The sequence below is a fragment of the Leuciscus leuciscus genome (assembly GCF_965113295.1).
Source record: "Leuciscus leuciscus genome assembly, chromosome: 14".
NCBI classification, from domain to species: Eukaryota; Metazoa; Chordata; class Actinopteri; order Cypriniformes; family Leuciscidae; genus Leuciscus; species Leuciscus leuciscus.
The window spans coordinates 18,828,269-18,849,610 of record NC_138738.1 but is presented as its reverse complement, the minus strand read 5'-3'; the positions used below and the strand labels follow the sequence as shown (position 1 = coordinate 18,849,610).

The 21,342-nt window shown below is 38.6% G+C and overlaps 1 protein-coding gene across 4 annotated transcripts; it reads left to right on the top strand.

Annotated features, from left to right (window-relative positions):
• The first annotated feature begins 2,424 nt into the window (after positions 1-2,424).
• On the top strand, positions 2,425-14,976 carry cep63 (centrosomal protein 63). Of its 4 annotated transcripts, none has more exons than XM_082189547.1 (15): positions 2,425-2,580; positions 3,131-3,223; positions 3,359-3,536; positions 7,748-7,843; positions 7,988-8,110; positions 8,237-8,350; positions 9,165-9,320; positions 10,409-10,554; positions 10,676-10,822; positions 10,930-11,032; positions 11,221-11,418; positions 11,528-11,614; positions 12,290-12,492; positions 13,814-14,135; positions 14,308-14,976. In XM_082189547.1, the coding sequence occupies exons 2-15, from the start codon at positions 3,183-3,185 to the stop codon at positions 14,482-14,484; spliced, it is 2,091 nt and encodes a 696-aa protein (XP_082045673.1). In that variant the 5' UTR covers positions 2,425-2,580; positions 3,131-3,182; the 3' UTR covers positions 14,485-14,976. The 4 variants fall into 4 exon arrangements, with proteins under 4 accessions (XP_082045673.1, XP_082045672.1, XP_082045670.1 ...); XM_082189546.1 differs by having other exon boundaries at positions 9,165-9,356; positions 13,814-14,114; XM_082189544.1 differs by having other exon boundaries at positions 9,165-9,356.
• Positions 14,977-21,342: the final 6,366 nt, after the last annotated feature.

Here is a 21,342-nt window from a genome sequence, read left to right as displayed (position 1 = left end):
GAAATCCTGTAAGTTCAGAGATTCCATGTTTAAAGATGACATAGCCTAACTTGGAAAAACATGACATGGAAAATCTTGTTAGGACAGAAGGGAAATTCCTGAAGGGGAACTTCAGTGGCAAATTTTGAAATGCAATCTATAAAATTAGATAATATTTGTAAATGGATAATTGAAAAATATAGTCAACTATCAAATAAAGGGTTATCAAAATGGCTTTTTTCCAGACACCATTTAAGGGATACAAGTTAATATTTCTGCCTTCAGCAAGTCAATCGAGATGTGAGGGTTCATATCAACAGTGCTGGATAGGAAAAGAGAAGAAAAGGGGAAAAAATACTGATCAGTATGTTTGATGTTTTAGGCTACAGTGTCTTAAACTTAGAAAGGAGGTCGTCATACTATTTATAAATTATAATAGATTATTCTGAAATAATGGGAAACATAATAGTTTTGTAAAACTTATTTTTCTTGTCATCTTAATGTTAGGTTTTTTAGTCTTCTTGATAGTACAGTATCAGTCAGTGTTCTCAGATAATTGTTGGAACCCCTGATTATTGTTGTCCATTTTCTTGAACTTTAAATGTACATTAACGATACCAGTATATACATTATTATTGTCAAATTTTATTATAACATTTTCTCACAAAAGTATCTTAATATAGCCTAATAAAATACAAAACCTGGGCTCGTCCGGGATTTGAACCCGGGACCTCTCGCACCCAAAGCGAGAATCATACCCCTAGACCAACGAGCCGCTTGTAAAGAGCGCAGCAGTAATACTATATGAAGCATTATTGTAAAAGTAACGTAACTTTTATGATGCTGAGGATAAATTGTTCTTCTTAACTAATAGGCCCATATATATTCTTCGGCCTTAACTGCAAATATTGTTCGTTTTGCATTCTGCATAGACAGAAGGCATCTGCATTCTTCTAGGCGAACACGCGTCGGTCTGTGTTAACTCTTTCAGTTGCGTTATTGCTACGTAGTACGTTCATCCCGTCTTGCATAACATATCGTCATTTTCACATATATCTATGGTATTTTATCACTATAAATGACAGGAACATGTAACAAATAAATAAAAAATAATGGGCTCGTCCGGGATTTGAACCCGGGACCTCTCGCACCCGAAGCGAGAATCATACCCCTAGACCAACGAGCCACGTGCAACACATACTGTAACCTGAGAGAACATAAACCTTAACAGACGCCATCGTATACTGTGGTTATCATAACGTTAATGTTGTTGCTGTACTTACGATATGCAAATGCAATGTGGTCAACTGAGCCACATCAAAATAATAATTAACGCATCTTATTATCCTCATTCATTATTGCAATACTGCACTATAATTGTTTAGCACATTTTACATTTTTGAATGTAAGTTATGCAGTTCCGATTTGAATGTATGCATAATGCTATTCTCATTTATTTATTGACATTACAATTACATATATAAATCACAGTAAAAATCCGCATACTTTGTATCCATTACTAGTTAGCTAACTACTTACCAAAAACACATGTATTTGTAAACACTCATGTATTATTAAGTGTGAAGTATTTTCATTTTGTTAAAACCTAATCACCTTGGTATCCGTATGCAATATTCGGTGGGTGAACTAATGTTTTGAAGCTCTCTCGTATTCTCTGCTAAAGCTGACTGTTGCTGCATCTCTGATGTCAACATGGGAGAATAAATTACCCATAGTCCTTTACGATAATGTCGAGTGTTTATACAGCTGCTAGTCTTGTGCCTGTCACCGTAGTGGATGAAAAGATTGATATTCTGTTGTGTTTATCTTTAGATCCAAATATTGATACCACAAATATAAATTGGGTTGCAAGCAAATGGCTTATCATGGCTTATGAATGCACAAAAACTCATAAAAAGAATTATTGTGCTTTCTTGCGACAACTAAATAATTAAGCCTACAGTCTGTTATATTTGATTAGTTCCAAAGTTGTAGAGTATTTTGAGTAAAAGACACCACACTATTACATGATATAAAACGACTCCATGAGAAACGACTCCAGTGGCCGTACTGTATGTAAGTTAAGCCCATTTTTGCCACATAAGAAATAAACATGCTATGATAAATCGTAATTATGACATAAACAGTCGAAATTATGACATACATTTATGAGATGAAAGGTTATGAGATAAAAAGTTCAAAATTACATTAAATAATTCAATTTAATTTCACAATTATGAGATTAAAAAGTAGAAATCATGAGTTAAAAAGTCAAATTTATGTCTTTCTGCGTCATAATGTTGCCATTTTAGTGTCATAATTTCGGTTTAGCGTCATTCATTTCGACGTTTCATCTGATAAATATAAAATCGACTTTTTATGTCATAATTATTATTTACAAAAGCACGATTCTATGTCGGAAATGGGCTTCCATAGTACTGTACACGTGACACAATGCGGAAGCACAGGGAGAGTGGCTGACTGTTCTGTTCTCTTGTTGTGATGTTCTTGGTTGCTGTTCGCTTTCAACTGTTGAGTTTCTGTGTTCTGTCACCCCTACAACCCCAGTTGACAAGCATGATGTCAAGTGTCCCTGGAGTTGTAAGTGAGATTTGTAATTTCGAAATATAAACGTTAACACTAACTTTATCTTGAGTTCAAAGGTCGTGGAGTACGTAAATTTTCTTGGCAAACTGACATGTAGACAATGCGCGAACATTTTCTCCACGCTAACAGGCTAATGTTAGCCAAGTAGTGATTTGTTACTAACATAGTAGTAACGTTACATTAATAAGACCTGGTGTGCAAATATACCGAGAAGCCCGTTATCAACGTGATTTTATCACATTATATAGTTGTTCAGCTTCCAATAATAGCTCAGCATGTAATACCTTGTTGTTATTGGAACACCACTGGCTCATTCTATTTCTTTGTTAACATGGTTTACCACTGAAATACTGTTTTATCTGATTCCCGAAAGCCTGAAATCACAGTATGTCAGAATAGTTCATTCTACCACAGCACACATAAGTTATAGCTATGCCATTTGTAGCACAGTTGCCCTTGGTAACTAATGCAGATACAATACTAGATGTGATTTACACCCATCATCTCTGCTCATGAATGATCTCTCTTTTTCTCATGCATGCAGTCCAGATTTTGATCATGTAATAACTATGTACATGGAAGGTCACTGAGAAATAATGGAGGAATTTCTGAGCACGCTCCGTGATCATGATGTCAGGTAAAGGGGAGAATTCAAATTCTGCTCAATCCTCATATTATATAAAAAAAATGCTGTGTTGTGCATGTCTATGAATGTAGGCATACAGCATTCACCATTGTTTTCATGCTGTTGATCTCCTCTTCATCTCCTCAGCTCTGTCCTGTCATCCTGTGAGCCAGAATTACAGGAGTTGATGCGACAGATTGACATCATGGTGGGGCACAAGCGGCGTGAGTGGGAAGCTGAGGTTCGAGCCATGGAGCTGCGACTGCAGAATACACAGGAGGAACTCCAGTCAGCCAGGGTTCTGCTCGACAAGAGGAGCTCGGAGGTACTATATCACACCTTGATCACCTGGCTATGTTCATACTTAAGTTTAGAGTTTGAGGCTATTGTGTTACACTAAACAAGGGGTGTCCAATTAAAAAAAAAAGGTGCTCTAAGCGATGTCACACGTTTTTTTTTTTGGGCCGAAACATTTTTTGTCACATACAGCAAACATCTCCTCACTGTCCGCTAGCTGCCTGTCCCCTGAACACACTGTAAAAAAAACGCGGTCTCTGTAGACAGCCCAGGCTCCACAAACGGCAACAAAAACATATTGGCCCAGCCTGGACCACGAAACGTAACAAACAGTGTTCCAGCCAATAAATAACCGACAAGAATGATTTGGGGCTGGGGGTTTGGGGGTTAGTGCACGTGCACATGAAGGGGGTGTGGGGGGTGGAGGAGAGAGAAGCATGAAGAGGGAAGTTAGCTAGAGGAGAGATGTCCTAGACAACGACTAACGTTAGAATTATATTCTCTTGAATTTTGATATGGCCGACACACAACCAAAGAGACAACGTTCCGATGAACAAATAGCAAAGAAGAGAGGAAAAGAGGAAGGAACGCGCAAAGTCCCGAATTTACATCGGAAAAGCATGGAGGGGAGGGGGAGGGGATTTAAGGGGATTTAACAACCTTAATTTAAGGTATGTATTATTTATTGTTAGGTCACAGTCAAACTGCCTCAGACTAATTCATTGTTCAATCAATGTATAAATTAATCAATAATAAAGCACAATTATTTTACCTTATGTTCAGTTAAGTTGAGAAGTTCCATATAGAAAAAGTGCATTACACTTTTATGTATTCCATATTCATCTGCATTATCAATTTAGTTTATAAGATAGAGACTGTCTTTTGGCAAATGAGACAAAAGCAATAATTATGACTCTCAGTGAAAACATTATCTGATTTCCAGCACTCATAAAATCGACTTAACGTTTCTTTGATGTGGCCATGGTGCTATCCCGAATTCCCGATAACAAGCTGTGTCCGACCATAGACAGTAAAAGAAATGGACACAGCGACCCCATTGGATTCAACGGAGAAAAGTGAAGTCAATTAGAAGCTCTCACTTCCTGATGGCTGACCGTACTGCGCAGACTCAAACTGAGCTTGACGACGAAGATGTGACGTGAGCAACCCGTCTGTCTTCTAGTAGCTGTGCCAAGAGAAATCTGAATCATTCCCTTCCGAAACTTGCAGAGACGGAGAGAATGAGTAGGAGGAGTCTAGAGCTAGGAGCAGGAGCAACTTTTGCTAAAGTATTCTGATAAATTATTTTGTCATTTTGCCTCCACGTCCCCCCAATTTTCCGCGAGCTTCTCCTCCTGTCCATACGGTAATTTCTCTACTGTGCGACAGAGAGTCGCGTGGTTATGACGCAATCGTTAGCCTATTTTTACAAAAACTGCTTCTACTGGGCCATAACATAAGATACAAGGTAATGGAGCATTTTATACATTTTCGTGTTTCTTTAGAAATAAATAATGGACAAATGGAGTCTTTAAACGCCTCAGATGTAAAGTTATTCGCTGTCAAAGTGACGCAAAAATTAATAGGAGTCAATGGAATGCTAACAGCAGGTGAGGGTCTGCTAATCAATGGCAGCGCCCGGGGAAGCTTCAATTTTTTATGAAACATTGCCCCCCTGTGTCCGACTCCTAACATTAATGGTCACTCACTCACGGTTTACCGCTACACCTGGGGTAAAATCTTGTGTTGCCACCTTGTGGTGATATTGTGAGACTGCATGATTTGTAAATGATGTGTGGCAGGCCACATATTGTATATTTAATTGATAAGCTGCGAGCCGTTTGAAATCCATCCCTGGGTCGTGATTGGCCCGCGGCATCTCATCGATTTTTGAAGGCAGCATTGTTGCCCACAAGATATCCCACAATCCTCTGTGTTCGATTCCATGAAAGTTGAGCTAAAAAATAAAAATGCCATCTGAAAGTTGTGGTTAGTGGTCAGTTTGTGTCTTAACCCCCTTGTGTGGTGTTCATATTTGTGTTATTCAGCCAGTGTTCGTGGGTCTGGTGGACCCGCTGCATTTTGGGTTTTTTAATTCAACATAATCAAACAATTTATGTCAAAATACTCAACAGATGTTTACTTCATCCCAATTACAAGCAATATAAATAGCATATATGGTTCATATTTTCCCTTTACCTTTGTTAGATCACATTTAAGAATTGGAACCTTGTGTGGGAACGGCAGGGGTAGAAACAAAACTCACTTTTGCACTCACACTCTCTCACACTTACACACAATCTCTCACATGCACGCACACACACATACACACAACACACACGCACACTCACACACACGCACACTCACGCACACACACACTCACTTGGATATGTGGTTTACGGGGACTTTCCATAGGCGTAATGGTTTTTCTAATGTACAAACTGTATAATCTATCCCCCTACTACACTAACCCTACCCCTAAACCTACCAATCACAGAAAACTTTTGGCCTTTTTTGATTTTCAAAAAACACCATTTAGTATGTTTTTTAAGCCATTTGGTTTATGAGGACACAGACGTTGTAATACCCATGTCATTATACACATTTGTGTCCTCATTAACCATATACAAGAACACACACACATACACGCACACACACACAATAACAGCAAGCCCTGACAGGAGGAGGACAGAGTAAAGGTACACAGGACCTACAATTTCCACACTTTTATTAGCCCCAGGTCCAGTGGACCCGAACATCCTTTGTGTAATATAAATGTGTAGGGGGGGTGTACAGTGTGTGGTCATTGAAAATGTGTTCTGATTTATGTTCTTCACAGAAAATGAGCCAAGGCCAATGAGTCTGAGGTTGAAAAAATAATTAATCATATCATTTTTCTTTTGATAAAAAATGAAAACGGGTCCTACAGACCCGAACACCATACAAGGGTTAATGTAAGTTTTTGACCGACCTTTTCCATGTTTGATGTCGTTTGTAGCTAGAAATTAGTATTTGCTAAGTTACTCACCAAAGCACTCTCTAGTTTGTTGTAGATCAACTGTTCGTTGGCTGATTTGTGATTTGTACTACTATACTTTATGAGACAAAGTATGTTCCAGACTGCATTCAACACAATGAAACGTAAAATGAGGCCACAAGTGATTCTTAAGGACTAAAATGGTTGTGATGGTTTTGTTTTACACTTTCAGTGGTGAGATCTCTTTGTAAATATTATGGCTCAGCAAAATCACATACGTCATATGCTCTGCCTTCACCCCTGGCAGATGCTTAGGGTGAGAGAAGTGATGATGTCCCTGCTGGAGCTCCAGGATGGTGGTTTCCGAATGTTGAAGTTGGTAGTGGAAAAGGGAATACAGCAGGTGATCTGCATGAAGGCGTGGGTCTTCCTGCATGACTGGACTAGACTAGACTCTGTGCTTTTGTATGAGCATTAACAATGTTACCTATTAGATCAGGATTGCTAATAAAGCTAAATTGATTGTTGTTTTGATTGGCTCTCGACTTCTGTGTTGCATTGTTTCTCTGATCAGATATCATCATGATCATGACACCACTACTGTAATATTGTGAGTAATGTAGGCCAAGGCAGTATTCTGTTAGGTGTCTGTTATTCTGCTATATTTTTAAAGGTATTACATATTTTAGTTTTGTTAGATCAGCTAGACATGACGCATCATATCAGTATAACTGACTTAATGAATTTAAAATGTAGATACATGCATCTAATGTTGCTTTAAATAAAATATTATATTATATTAGTATAAATATTATATTATTATAATTTAATAACTCCATGGGTTCCAAAATTCTGAGATCATGATGAAAATATGTGTTTCAATATCTAATGTTAAACTAAATAAAAAATTAAAAAGGACAAATAAGTAAAGTTGTGACATTGAGTTCTGCTGTCATTAAAAAAAATAGACTGCAAATACTACAGGAAGTTCATATTATTTTTTAATTAAATTTGAATAAAACTAAAATTGTTATGCTGATAATATAATTTGCAATGAAAAAAAATGTATTTCAGAAAAAAAAGCGTTTTGACTAGTGGTCATCATGCATCATGTACATGTGTGTTGACTGCATTGTTATGCATTATAGGCTATAATAAAGTGACTGGTCATCTTTCACTGTAAGAAGATCACACTCCACTAGGTGTCATGTTTGAGCTGCAGTTCACACAGGCTCTGACAAGCATGATCTTATGTTCTTCAGATCATGGTGCTCAGGAAACAGCTAGATGAGATGCAAGCTGGAAAACAAGAGCTGGTTGTGAAGTATGAAGAACAGCTGCAGCATGTAAAAGATGAGGTAAGATCAGCTTTTATTTTAGCCATGGTAGTGGTGGTACATATTATTGTTACACACACACAGTATTTTTCTCAAACAAGCGGTCTGATTCTGCAAATATTTCTTTTTTTTATCAATATAGTTAACAATAACTCCTTTCAACAGTTGTCTAAATTGAAACGCAGCTATGAAAAGCTACAGCGTAAACATCTGAAGGAGGCACGAGAAGGAGCTCTGAGCAGAGAGGAGGACAGGGCTGAGATGTCCCTCCTCAATAGCAAGATGGAGGTACAGAGACTGGCTAAATATAAAGTGGACTTCATTGTTTATATCAGAATCATTTAATAGGTTTAGTTCAATAATTTAAAGGTCATTCAACTTTTTTTTTCTTTTTTTTTCTTTTTTTTTATGCAGGAGTTTCGTCTGCGTTCAGTAGAATGGGAACAGCAGAGAATGCAGTATCAAAGACAAGTGAGCTCACTGGAGGAGCAAAGGAAGAACCTGGCTGAACAGTTTTCCATCATTCAGGTGGACTTTATTTGAAACCTAACTTTTATACCAGGTTTGATAATTGAGTCAAGCATGACATTTTGGTATGGTTTAGTGGTTGAGGTTTCTGGTACAAGAACCCACAAATGAGCTATGAGCTCAACACTGTTCTTAAGAGGATTGTTAAAGTTGATTTAATAATACGGGTGGTTGGCGTCCAGGGGGTTGCGTTGAGATGGTTTTTCTCATACCTTCATGGAAGATTTGGCATTTTGGGCCCCCTGCTTTTCTATGCTTCTTCTAGAAGTACAGAATTGCTTATCATTGTTATGCTGATGGTACACTACTATACTTTCCTGCCAGGTCACATGTTTGTTGTTCCAGTAATAATCTCATCTCTTGTCTTGAGGAAGTTACATTTCCTAAAGCTCAATGAGGATTAAAAAATTAGGCCATTGCATTTGGTTCTTTGTTGTGTATCGCTGGCATCAAAAACCAGTTAGGTACTCTGTCTTTAACCTTGCACAGTAGAGTTAAGAACTTGGGTATCATCTTTGATTTAGTTTTTTTTTTCATCCATTACCAAATTAAAACATTTCCTCTCACTGAAGGATTTGGAAATAATGATTCTTATTACATCCCGGCTGGATTATTGTAAAGCCTTGTATGTGGGTTTGTCGTCTACTATTTCACATCTGCAATATGTGCGAAATGCAGCAGCAAGACTCCTTTTTTTCCGAGCACCAGGAAGAGAGAACATATCAACCCCGTTCTTGCTTTTGTTGTTTTTAAATGTGCTTTATAGATAAACTTGAATTTAATGCTAATATGTGTGAAATCTTGGGTGTCTCAGTCTCAGGGTGTAGGTCGGTCGCAGGAACAGGGGGAACTCCAGCGGTTGCGCTCTCAGCTGCAGAGGGCTCAGGACAGCCTACATACGCAAGAACTGGAACTGGAGAGACTTCGGCTGCTCCAGGATGAGCTGGGAGACTCCATCAAGGAACAGCAGGTCAGCTGCCCCGCTGCAGCCCACATACGGGGACAGGTAGATGCAGATCCACAAGAAAAGTAGAGCTAGAAATGGCCTCTAGAGTGTAGTACATAGTGTAGTACTTGTAGGAAAAGTAGGTATATGCCTTCATATCCTCCTGGGGAGTTCCTGCTTAAGACCTTAAAGGGTTAATTCAACCAAAAATGAAAGTTCTGGCATGGTTTATTCACCCTCATGTCGTTCTAAATCCAATAAGATTTTTGTTTATTTTCAGAACACATATAAAGATATTTTTTATATTCTTAACATTATAATTTTTGTCAATCCATTAAGAGTCCATGAAACGAAAATGTTCAAGCTTCAAAAAGTATATAAAGGAATTATAAAGTAGAGACACTTCTGAAAAGAGACACAATTGCTTTATTTGATGAACAGATTTAAATGAGGCTTTTATGCACATTGGAACATTGATTAATGTATGTACAAAAAGCACTTCAAATATGGTCAGAGAAAGCTTAAGCGTGCTTGTTTGACGCACACGAACCAATGAGGTTTACAGATGTGCTCTATGTATGTGCACTGTTCAATGTTTATATGTGAATAAAAGCTTGAATTAAATATGTTCATCATGTAAAGAAATCGTGTCTCTTTAGAAGACTTGGAAAAGTCTTTGGTATTCTGCTCTATTCATATGGATTACTTTTTTTACTGTCTTTATGAACCATTTGAAGCTTGACAAATTTTTTGAATGATTTTTCATGAATCAGACTGATTGGGTTCTTGAGTTCAACTCACTGATTCAATGTTTCAGTTTACCAGTAGGGGAAGGGTATCAGTGGGTCATTTTAAATTTCGGGTTGTGAAATGACTTCAGTTATATAGTGCACAAATTGTATGGATCAATTCTCTGATAGTTTTATGGTGCTTTTCTTTTAATATTTTGAAAGCTCAAAGCACATCATTCCAACGTAACTTGAAGGCAGCATTAAATGCTGGTTTAATAGCTGCAGTATCACTATTATTGTAAAGTGTACAAGAAAAGTGGTGAATGTGGTTTTAAATCAAATATGTGATAGAAGGAATAATAGTAAAGCTGTTCTCTGCAGGTTTTGAGTGAAGAGCGAGAGGAGCTGAAGGCCACACTGAATGCTCAGGATCAGTTTGTACGTAGCACAGGAGTCCAGCAGCAGCAGTTACGCCGGGAAGTGTCCCGACTCAACCAAACTCTGCAAGCAAAAGAGCAAGTCATAAGGTACGTTATCATCATCATTTCAATGTTCCATGATCATTTAACAACAGTCCATAAAGTAACTTGCTAGGTATCAAGCTCAGTATGCAACCATGATTTACAAATCACTTATCTTTTTGTTTAGGTCTCTAGAGGAATGTTTAGCATCACATGGTTCGTCTCCAAGCTTGGCCTCCCTTAGACAAGATCTAGAGAAAGCCACAGCCAAGCTGAACAGTTCCCAGGCCTGTGAGAGTCACTTGAAAGCTGAGGTTATCAGACTCCGAGACAAGTGAGATGTTTTTAAAAAGTCTCTTCATGAGAATATACAACAGCGGCAACTAATAATTAAAAGCTCATTCTGGAATATAAACTTTGAACTCCATTCTGTTTTGTCAGGTTGGAGAGCATGCGAAAGCATAAAGCAGAGATGAGCAGACGAGAAAATTATTGGAAACAGATGGAAGAGGAACACGCTCGCTGTACAGCTGAAACCAAACGTGTATGAACAATGAGCAATAGAGTGTTTACAGTTTGAGTTTTTGATGTATGATCAGTGTGTGGTTAGGCAGCTTTATTTATTTTAACACATTGAGCCGTCTCATTCATAACGAGAGAAATGATTGCGAACGATTTATTAATGTGTAAAATTACTGACAAACATATGTTGACAACTCTTTGTGCCTGTAGCTGCGTGAAGAGATTGAGAGGGCCGAACAGACTCGTTGTGGGGAGTTGGAGGGAATGAGGAAGGAGGTGTCTCAGTTAACCAGTGAACTTCATCAGCGTGACATCACCATTGCCACACTCACTGGCTCCGCCTCTAGTATTGAGCGACAGCTACGGGCAGAAGTGGAAAGAGCAGAGCGTCGGGCATCAGAACTCAAGGTTCACCAAAAAACTGCTATTCATGACCCTATATTAAGAGACCTGTTGAGAATTACTAGTTTATGAAATCATGCATAAACTGATTGTGTTTTCATGTTGGTTTTTGTAGGTGACACAGGTCCAGCTTGAAACTCTAAAGCTTGAGAATCAGCATCTAAATGATCTTCTAGAGAGAGTCGAGTCAAGATCACCTAAGGTTTCCATCCTTTGCTCAGTAAACCTTCATTTTACTTATAATGTGTTCACGTTTAAGTAATGTTTTGGGCTTTATTAAAGGTGCATCAACACTGTTGATATTTGAAATCAAACCCAAACAAACACACACACCCCTCCCTCCATTGCTCCGCCCCCAACATACCGAACATGCTGTGCAACACAGGCAACTACTAATAGCTGGCGTATCAGACAGCTCGCGCAAGTATGGATGAATCGGCTGTGAATCAAAAACAACAACAGCGTTTCTTGGTTCTCTGAAACAGCAAAACCAATGTTACTCATGTATCGAGCAGAAACAAAGCAACCTCAGAATCCTTTTTCAGGCCTTCCCACTCTCTAATGTCTCTCCAGACTTTCCCAATAGTGAAATAGCTTTCATTATTATTATTCGGCAGGCTGCAGTTAAGTGCTCACAAAAGAAATTAGTTTTCGAGATTCGGTTGGGAAGATCATTCCACCAGCAAGGAACAGTGAACAAAAACGTTCTTGAGAGTGATTTTGTGCCTCTCTGTGATGGTACCATACCACTGGTATTTGACCACTGGTATTTGAATTTATGATGCTATGCAGATTATTTATTTCTGTTTTGCATCCTTTAAATTTTTCATGTCATTATTGTCCATTCATTTTCATTTTCTCTTTGTTTCTCTGTTAGAGGGGTAATGGAGAGCTGGCAAGTCTTAGAGACAGCTACGTGTCATCTCTGAACAGTTTGGAGGAGGAGAACAGGCAGCTGAGGCTGGAAATGACTGAGCTACGAGCTCGCATGGAGGCCAACAACCAGACCTGGCAGGACAAGTATGAGAGAGCGTTACTACAAAATCAGAACAAGAACCATTCGCACAATGCCCAAAACAGGTACAAAGTACTTAGTACCCAAATAAAAATGTTCTCTCATCTAAACTCATACAGTCTGAGAATTACAAGTCTAAGACCGCATTGAAATTATAAATATTTCAGAATATATATATTTTTTTTAAATACAGTGAAATTGCTAGATTGTAAAAAAAAAAAAAAAAAAAAAAAAAAATTTCTAATAATTTAAAAGAAATGTTTTCTTCAATATATTTTAAAAAGTAATTGATTCCTGTGATGGCAAAGTTACATTTTCAGCAGCCATTATTCCAGTAATCATTGTCACATGATCCTTCAAAAGTATTTCTAATATTGTGATGTGGTGCCCAAGAAACCTTTCTTCTTATTATAATTACCAATGTTAAAAAGGATTAAAATAGAAACATTTTTGTAATATTATAAATGTCTTTACTGTCACTTTTGATCAATTTAAAGGGATAGTTCACTTTGAAATTAAATTTTGGTATGTTTTAGCTTACCTCAAGGGCATCCAAGATGTAGGTGTCTTTTTTTCCGCAGTAGTTTCAATTTTGATATTTTTAGGTCAAACCGTTCTTGTCTGTCAGTCATATAATGCAGGTTGATGGTCACTGTCTCAAAGAGCAAGCACAGAGTCCAAATTAAAACAATTCCCCATCGTCCAGATTAAACAATTCCCCATCGTAAGTACACATTGATGGCCCAAGACACGAACAGGCGGTTTGTGTGAGAAAAAGAACAGTATTTATATCGTTTTTACCTCTTGAACACAGCTGCGTCCAAATGATCTGAGAGCGCGGGCGGGTATAGATATATACACTAGATGTCGCATTGGCTACGGTTTCGTTCCAATGAACTGCAGTAGCCAAGGCGACTTCTATTGTATATATCTATACCCGCCCGCGCTCTCAGATCATTTGGACGCAGCTGTGTTCAAGAGGTAAAAACGATATAAATACTGTTCTTTTTCTCACACAAACCGCTCGTTTCGTGTCTTGGGCCATCAATGTGTACTTACGATGGGGAATTGTTTAATTTGGACGATGGGGAATTGTTTTAATTTGGACTCTGTGCTTGCTCTTTGAGACAGTGACCATAGACCTGCATTATATGACTGACAGACAAGAACGGTTTGACCTAAAAATATCAAAATTGAAACTACTGCGGAAAAAAAGACACCTACATCTTGGATGCCCTTGAGGTAAGCTAAAACATACCAAAATTTAATTTCAAAGTGAACTATCCCTTTAATGTGTCCTTGTTGAATAAAAGTATATATTTCTTTATAGTGTTTAACGCTAGTGAATATAAGTGTATTATGCAGTTCTGTAATGTGCTGTCATAGATTTGATGAGGATGTACAGCGCAGACACCAGGAGGAGCTGCAGGCCATGGAGACTCGGATGCAGGAAAGAGCCTTGCAATACGAGGACCAAATACAGACTCTCCTCAAACAGCTTGAGAACCTGGCACGAACTTCCCCTCATCGCCCCTATGGCCAATCACAAGAGACCAGGATGGCTGTGTCTCCAGTCCACTCGTCTGCATCATCTGCCTCATCCTCATCTTCAACTCGCAAAGCTCATAGGATGGCAGCTCTGCTCAGTGCGGCGGTTAATGGAGAAGACGCTCAAGCTTCCAGCTCGGTAGACAACTTTCTGCCTTTGGTCAGTAGTAGAGATATGGGTCATTTTTTTTGTCCCCATCTATTAATTTATTAAAAATCGAATACACTAATCTTTTTCTGTCACCCCTCCTTTACATTCTCTTAAGACAAGCTGTGTAATACTGTGTCACTGCACAACATCCTTAACGGTCAATTCCTCCCTCTTCCTCCAGGACTCCTCTGTATCTCCAAATGGCTCAGTGACCAAACGGTTTCTAGAGGAGGAAGCGCTACGGTCTCAAGAGCTGCTTCAGAAATTGGAAGGTCACATTCAGAGCATGGAGCAGGAAAACGCCAACACCGTCTGCAAATACCTGGGCAAGGAGACGAACCCTCAAAACGATCACTGAGTCAGGAGTACCTTGACCTGTACCTGTAGAGATATATACAGGTCATGAAGACATCTCCGCATGGCCATTTTTATTTGAGGGGGAGAATGGGTTTTGGCAGCTAGTTGGGATTCATAGTTGCTGCGAGATGATTGGACAAGACCCTTGTTACACCAGGGCAGCTCGACAAAAAAATTATACCAAAGCAGTGCCAAAACTTTAGTCCCAAAAGTGCTGAATACCTCCTAAGTTTATTGCACTAGTGAAGGAAAGACCATGTGCACGCTCCCTTTATCACTGTACCTTGACCTTTGATCTTTCAAATGGCCTCTTGCGTCTACCGTTATCATCTGTTTGAGCACTTTAGACATATCTGTACTGTTTTTGCTGTGCCTTTTTCTCGCTTTATTATATAATCAATATTTATATACAGTATCTTTTTTGTAAACCTAACTGACATGATTGTGAAGAACGTGTGTTTTAAGGGTTGAATTAAAAGAGCTTGTTTTCATAGCCATGTTTGTTATGGGAGTGGATGAGTCTGTGTGAATGGTTTTATTTCTTTGTCATTTTGTGTTTCAAGCAAAAGGCTGTTTGGACATGTGATGGGATCAGATACATTCTCTGGGGTCGTATCCTTTAGCAGGGTTGCACAGCGGAGATCTAAAGTTGACGTCAAACACACAAGCTTTCTCTCGAGTCTCCACCTATGTTAAGTGGCCTATAACAGACCGCTGTAATGATTTAGTAAAGTTTCACCCCAAGAATGCACGGACTGTGCCAGGCCTGACAGTTTACAGCGTGCACACACACACACACACACACACACACACACACACAGTCACGAATGCAAACTACAGCAAACACACACGTTCGACATGAGAACGCTCATGGAATGTTAATGTCATCCTCCTGCACATGGAAATAGCCAAAGGCTGTTATTTAGCACAGAGGGGAAAGACTCATATTTTACCAACGGAATGATCCTGAGTGGGAGACGTGCTCCCTCACTTTAAAAAATGGGGGGAATAGGAATATCCTAAATCTAATTTGCTTTGGAATGTGTGTGTGTGTCTCTCTCTCTCTCTCTCTCTCTCTCTCTCTCTCTCTCTCTCTCTCTCTCCCTCTCTCCCTCTCTCTCTCCCTCTCTCTCTCCCTCTCTCCTCCCCCTCCCTCCCCCCTCTCTCTCTCTCTTCCCCCTCTCTCTCTCTTCCCCCTCCCTCCCCCCCTCTCTCTCTCTTCCCCCTCTCTCTCTCTTCCCCCTCCCTCCCCCCCTCTCTCTCTCCCCTCCCTCTCTCTCTCCCCTCTCTCTCTCTCTCTCTCTCTCTCCTTCTTCCCTTCCTTAGCTTACCAAGTGCTGGAAATATGTTTTGCCGGGCTCCGTTCCAGCGGTTTTGCGATCGGAATTCCATAACCTTGGTTACCAGGCCTGCAAAGCTCAACAAACAGGGCTGAGGAATTTGGCAGTGTGGAAGTTTACTCTTTTGCTTGCAGGGGAAAAGCATTTTTTTATTTGCATGGGTCTTATGAATCTTGAGGCCCTGGACAAAGTCAAGGGCGAACTGAGATTAATCAACACTTAACTTGCTTGACTGGTTGAACAGAGGCCAAGAATGTATCAGATAATTTTGTTTTGAAACTGTTACTTTAAAAGGTAAAAACTTTCAGAATGTAATACTTTATTTTATTTTTATTTTGAACTTTTTTACTTTATGGACTTTTTGACTATGTAATATGGAACTCAGCCATAAAACCCCAGTAAAGTGAGACTAGCTTCAAACCTAAAGACAAAAATTCTGTCACCATCTGTATGTACTTTTTTTTTCTGTGGAAAACAAAAATATTTGAAAGAAAATATTTCTTTAAAAGTTTTTTGTCCAGTTATTGTCTGTGGAGTTTAATGTTATACAGGTTTGGAACGTAAGGAGGGTGATGAAATGATGACAGAGCGAAGGTAATCTTATTTTTTATATATATGTTCAGGAAAACCACGAGTAAGGGCCACTTTGATGAACAATATACAACATGCGCATCTTCCCTCTCTGTTGTAAACAAACACAGCATCAGCTCACGTGTGAGTAGGTTTGCTCACGTCATTATGCGACAGGAAGCTCGTGCTGCTCAAGACTGCCATGATCATGTTCAGGACGTTTTGCTAAAGCTGTGGATTACTGTAAATAATGTTCAGTTTCTTCCACACAACGATTGTTTCTCTTCGTAAGACCTGAATGTATCGTCAGGAGCCACATGTTTTAATTTTGTTTTGTCTGTATATATGTTTCTGTTTTGTTTTATATTGTTTTTTACTCTTAAAGTGACGGTAGCCGTTGACTTGCAATATATGAGTTACCAAGCACTACGGTTTAGCTAAAAATCTTTAAAATTCTACTGAAGAAAAAAGACACCTAACAGTTACATCTTGGATGGCCTAAGGGTGAGTAAATTCATATTACCGTTACAACCCAGTAGATGGCGCAAACACGATTCTCAATGTATTTACTCTCATTCTGTAACATTTGTAATGAGTATTTTTTCACAAGTTAGTTACAATGGTAACACTTTATTTTACATTATTGTTGTTATACGTTACTTGTATAATAATAACAGAAAATTGTGCACAATTATATGCAACTTACCCAGCCTAAACCAAACTCTAACCTTAATCCTATAGTTAGACAGTATTTGTAATTACTCTGTAACAACGACACTTTAAAAAAGTGTAATCTGTAAAAATCGTTTGACTACAAAATTTTTCCGGATCTTATGAAGTCACAATGTTACTGATTTAAATAAACGGGCCCACGGAATACGCCAAAAAAGGGAACGAGGCCTGGTTGAGCTGTCGCTATGTTAAAGAGACTGTTTTTTCCACAACGTTTTCAAAAATCATTTGCTTGACCTTCCTCAGGCTGAAGAACTTGGTTAATATACCCCAAAATCAAGACTTCGTAAAAGGGCATAATAGGACCCCTTTAAAACTAGCATTTGTAGCCCAGCAGGCCTGTTATGGTATTAATCTCTTTCATTCTTTTGCACGAGACCATAATGGCCCTTGTCCATAGTGAAGAGGCTGTTTCAGTTGTAATTCATGGCACCAGGTGACTAGTGGTTCAATCCACTTCTTTAAATAACAAGAACACTAACATTTTCCATCAAGCACTTCCAAAATAAGACAGACTTGTCTTGCATACATAGACACACAGAAACTTGCTAAAGGTATCCACAATGCACTCTAGTAGTCCACAAAACACACATAATCTTCTCAGATTTACACATTAAGTGTGAAATAGTTTGTTTTTTGATGAATATTTTATTTTAATTATTGTACCATTATTCTGTTGTGGTAAAGGGATAGTTCACCCAAAAATGAAAATTCTGTCTCCCTGTCATGTCGTTCCAAACCTTTATGACATTATTTCTTCTGCAGAACACAGAAGAAGATATTCTAATCTAGACAATGTTCTTGCTCGTACAATGAAACCCACTGGGGTCCAAAACATCACTACTCCTCATTGAGTTCCATTCTAACACACACACACACACACACACACACACACACACACACACACACACACACACACACACACACACACACACACACACACACACACACACACACACACAGAGAGACATTTTTCAAAAATAACAGTTTTTGAATTCCACAGAAAAAAAACGACATAGATGTTTGAAAAGACATGAGAGTAAATACATTTTTGGCTGAACTATCCCTTTAATAGCAGCATATTCCACCAACCATTATTTATCATGGTTACTAAGAACAGTTTGCATGAAACATGCTTTGTTGTGCAATGAGATAGAGATGTCATGAATGTTCCAACCAATTGCATGTTCTCCTAAGCTATTGGATCAGTTGAAGCCATGTGCCCTCAGAGGCAGAAGTATTACAAACATGACCTGACCCTCAGCAAGAAAATGTTCCACTACATAGCTTCCAATAGACAAACATGCGCAAATGAGAGGTGTAACCATAGGCAGGGAAAACTGCAGAAGTGAAGTCATGGCTGGCCTTTCAAATGCACTTATCGTAATGCCAGATAATCTTTAATATAAGAACTGGAGCCAAAGCAAACAGACAAACAACACTGTTCATGTGCTTGCAGCATCTCCACTTAAAGTGTTTAGAACCATGACGTCTTTATCTCATTCCTGAATGTAGCTTGCTTGCATATCTGAGCTTCTAATGTGACTAACAGGTGTATGTGTTTTATCTTTATACATACACCACATTCCGTACATTTAGTGTAATAATAGCTTCTTTAAAAGAGTGAAATGCCATTTCTGCCAGCACAGGATTTGATATTGCTTTGTAACTGAAGATGTGAAAAGGATCAGAGCTACCACTATATATAAATGCAAGAGAATATATGCATAATGTATAGGGTCATTCCGTGTCAACTCAACCAGAGGTCCCCGGCTAAAAAATCTTGAATTTGAAATGTCACGAATGTATATTGACTGAGTAATCCACTATTTCGTAGAGAGGGTCAAAATGAAAATTTTCACCTGAGATTTGGTGCCAAATTACAAGGGGGGTAAAATGACTTTAGAAAGATGACAGCATCATTATTTAATTTTTACACTAAGTAAAATCTATTGACTTTAGCCATTATTGTTGCATTATATGCCAATGGTGACAGTAAAACAAAAGAAGCACCAAGTTTGTTTTTTTGCCCCAAGTTTGCATGGCTGTAAACGGTTTCATGAGTAAATTGGTCAATTGTACACATTTTTAGTGGTCAAAAAACAAATGTGGGTCACTTTGCATACAGCTGATAAATGTTTATTTGAAAGGCACACTATGCAAGATTTGTACCTTAATAACATCTTCGAAAATAATTTCGATGGTAAACGAACTCGTAGTAGAGCGAATCATCCCGATAGCAAAGCAGGGGGACGCCGCTGGCAACACCAGCAATGCAAGTTTGAGTGGTGGCGCCCCGACAAATCTCACAAGAATCACATCTTGCTTTACGGCACGACGTCACATAAATCAACAACCTATGAAGCAGCCTCTATGGAAGACTCTAGCACGCATTTCAGACGTGAATCATGGCGGAGTCGACGAAGAAAGCGCGGTCGAAAGAGTGCAGAGACAGCTCTGCGTGAGTGGTATTTACAACAGTAACGTTAAATACAAATACTCCACAGCGACTCTAGGGGGTCGCTGTTTGAGAAAAATGGAAACTGCATAGTGTGTCTTTAAAGAGGAATATCTGAACAACAAATAATGTTGAAACTAGCAATGTATCTTTTTTTTTTTTTCTATCAACACAGTTGCATATAGAATATACCTGAGTGCCATTAATATTCTTTTTCCAAAGTTTGCGTGACAACAGTTTAACAGTATTAAAGATATCTTAATATCCTTCTAGATTCTAATTATTAATAACGTTTTCTTTTGGAATCTTCATTTTTAAGGCCCTATATGGTTCAATCTCATTGATATAGGGATGTCAATGCTGTAACGTGTTGTTACGATACTGCGTATTTGAACTCTTAGTAGCTTCAGAAGCTGTTAAAATGAACAAAATCCCTTCTTACAAATATCCCTGCAACTGATTCAAATATAGATTCTTATAAATAAACTTTTGAGGGCAATTTAATGTGCCTCAACTTGACCATGTCAGTGTATTTTTGGCAGTCAGAGAGATGTGTTGTATGCAATTGTTTTGATAGAGGGAAACAAGATACATTTCTAGTTTCAACATTATTTATTGTTCAGACATTCCCCTTTAAATGCAATAAGTATCAGCTGAGTGCAAAGTGAACCACCTTTGGTTTTTGAACAATTGAACATGGAGCCGCATTGAGATCACCATATCTATGGGATTTAACCATCTAGAGCCTTGAAAAAAAGTTTATTGAGAACCAGAATCTAAAATCATATTGAGAATACTTTTTGAGTGACAGGCAGTCAAACTTTGGAAAAATAATATTTATGGCACTCAGGTATATTTTATTTAACTGTGTTGATAGCAGAAGAACAAATTAGATACATTTCTAGTTTAAACATTATTTGTTGTTCAGATATTCCTCTTTAAAAGAAAACAAGTATCAGCAGTATGCAAAGTGACCCACATTTGCTTTTTGGCCATAAAAAAATATATACAATTTTCCAATTTACTCATGGAACCACATTAAGATCTCCATATCTTTGGGATTGATCCATATGGGGTAATTTGTAAAATTGTTTCTACACCAATGATAGTAAACTTCCTCCTAAAATACAACTGCATGAATAGAATAAAACCCAGTTCACTACCCCTTGTTTGCTTTTATTCTTGGAAATAACCTTCATGAAAAAATTACTTACAAAAGTAGGATTCTTTCTTCCTTTCTCTTTTCAGGAAGCATCTGTTGCATTGCTGTTCTCAGATAGCTTGCATTCCTAGACTAGATAAGAGGAGTAAGAGACACTTTCCCACGATTGCTGTTGCTGACCATACAGTGCTTACGCCTTTATCTAACATTCCAGAGTCTGGCGAAACCTCCGGGGGGCAGCGTGCCTCACTTCCAGCCCACAGTCTGTGTGTTTGTGTACATGATTGTGTATGGAGGAGCTCATTGTTCATCTCTGTCATGAAAGTGAATAAAGGCCTAGCTGGCAAGGCCTCACATTAAACTGCTCCAAACGCCCTCAGGATTCTCAGAATGTCTCGCGGACAGATGTGGAGTGGGTTTCATCAGCATGATTCAATGTGCGAGGAACAATGCCAAGGATCCTCTGAACAAACAGCTTGCTTATGAGCACCTCCATTCAAGCATTCATGTGCCATGGTCAATTCATTCTAGACTACTCTCCTTTGCCCTGAGTAAAGCAATATTTGCCTTATCAGTTTGTCCATGGGGAAGTTATTC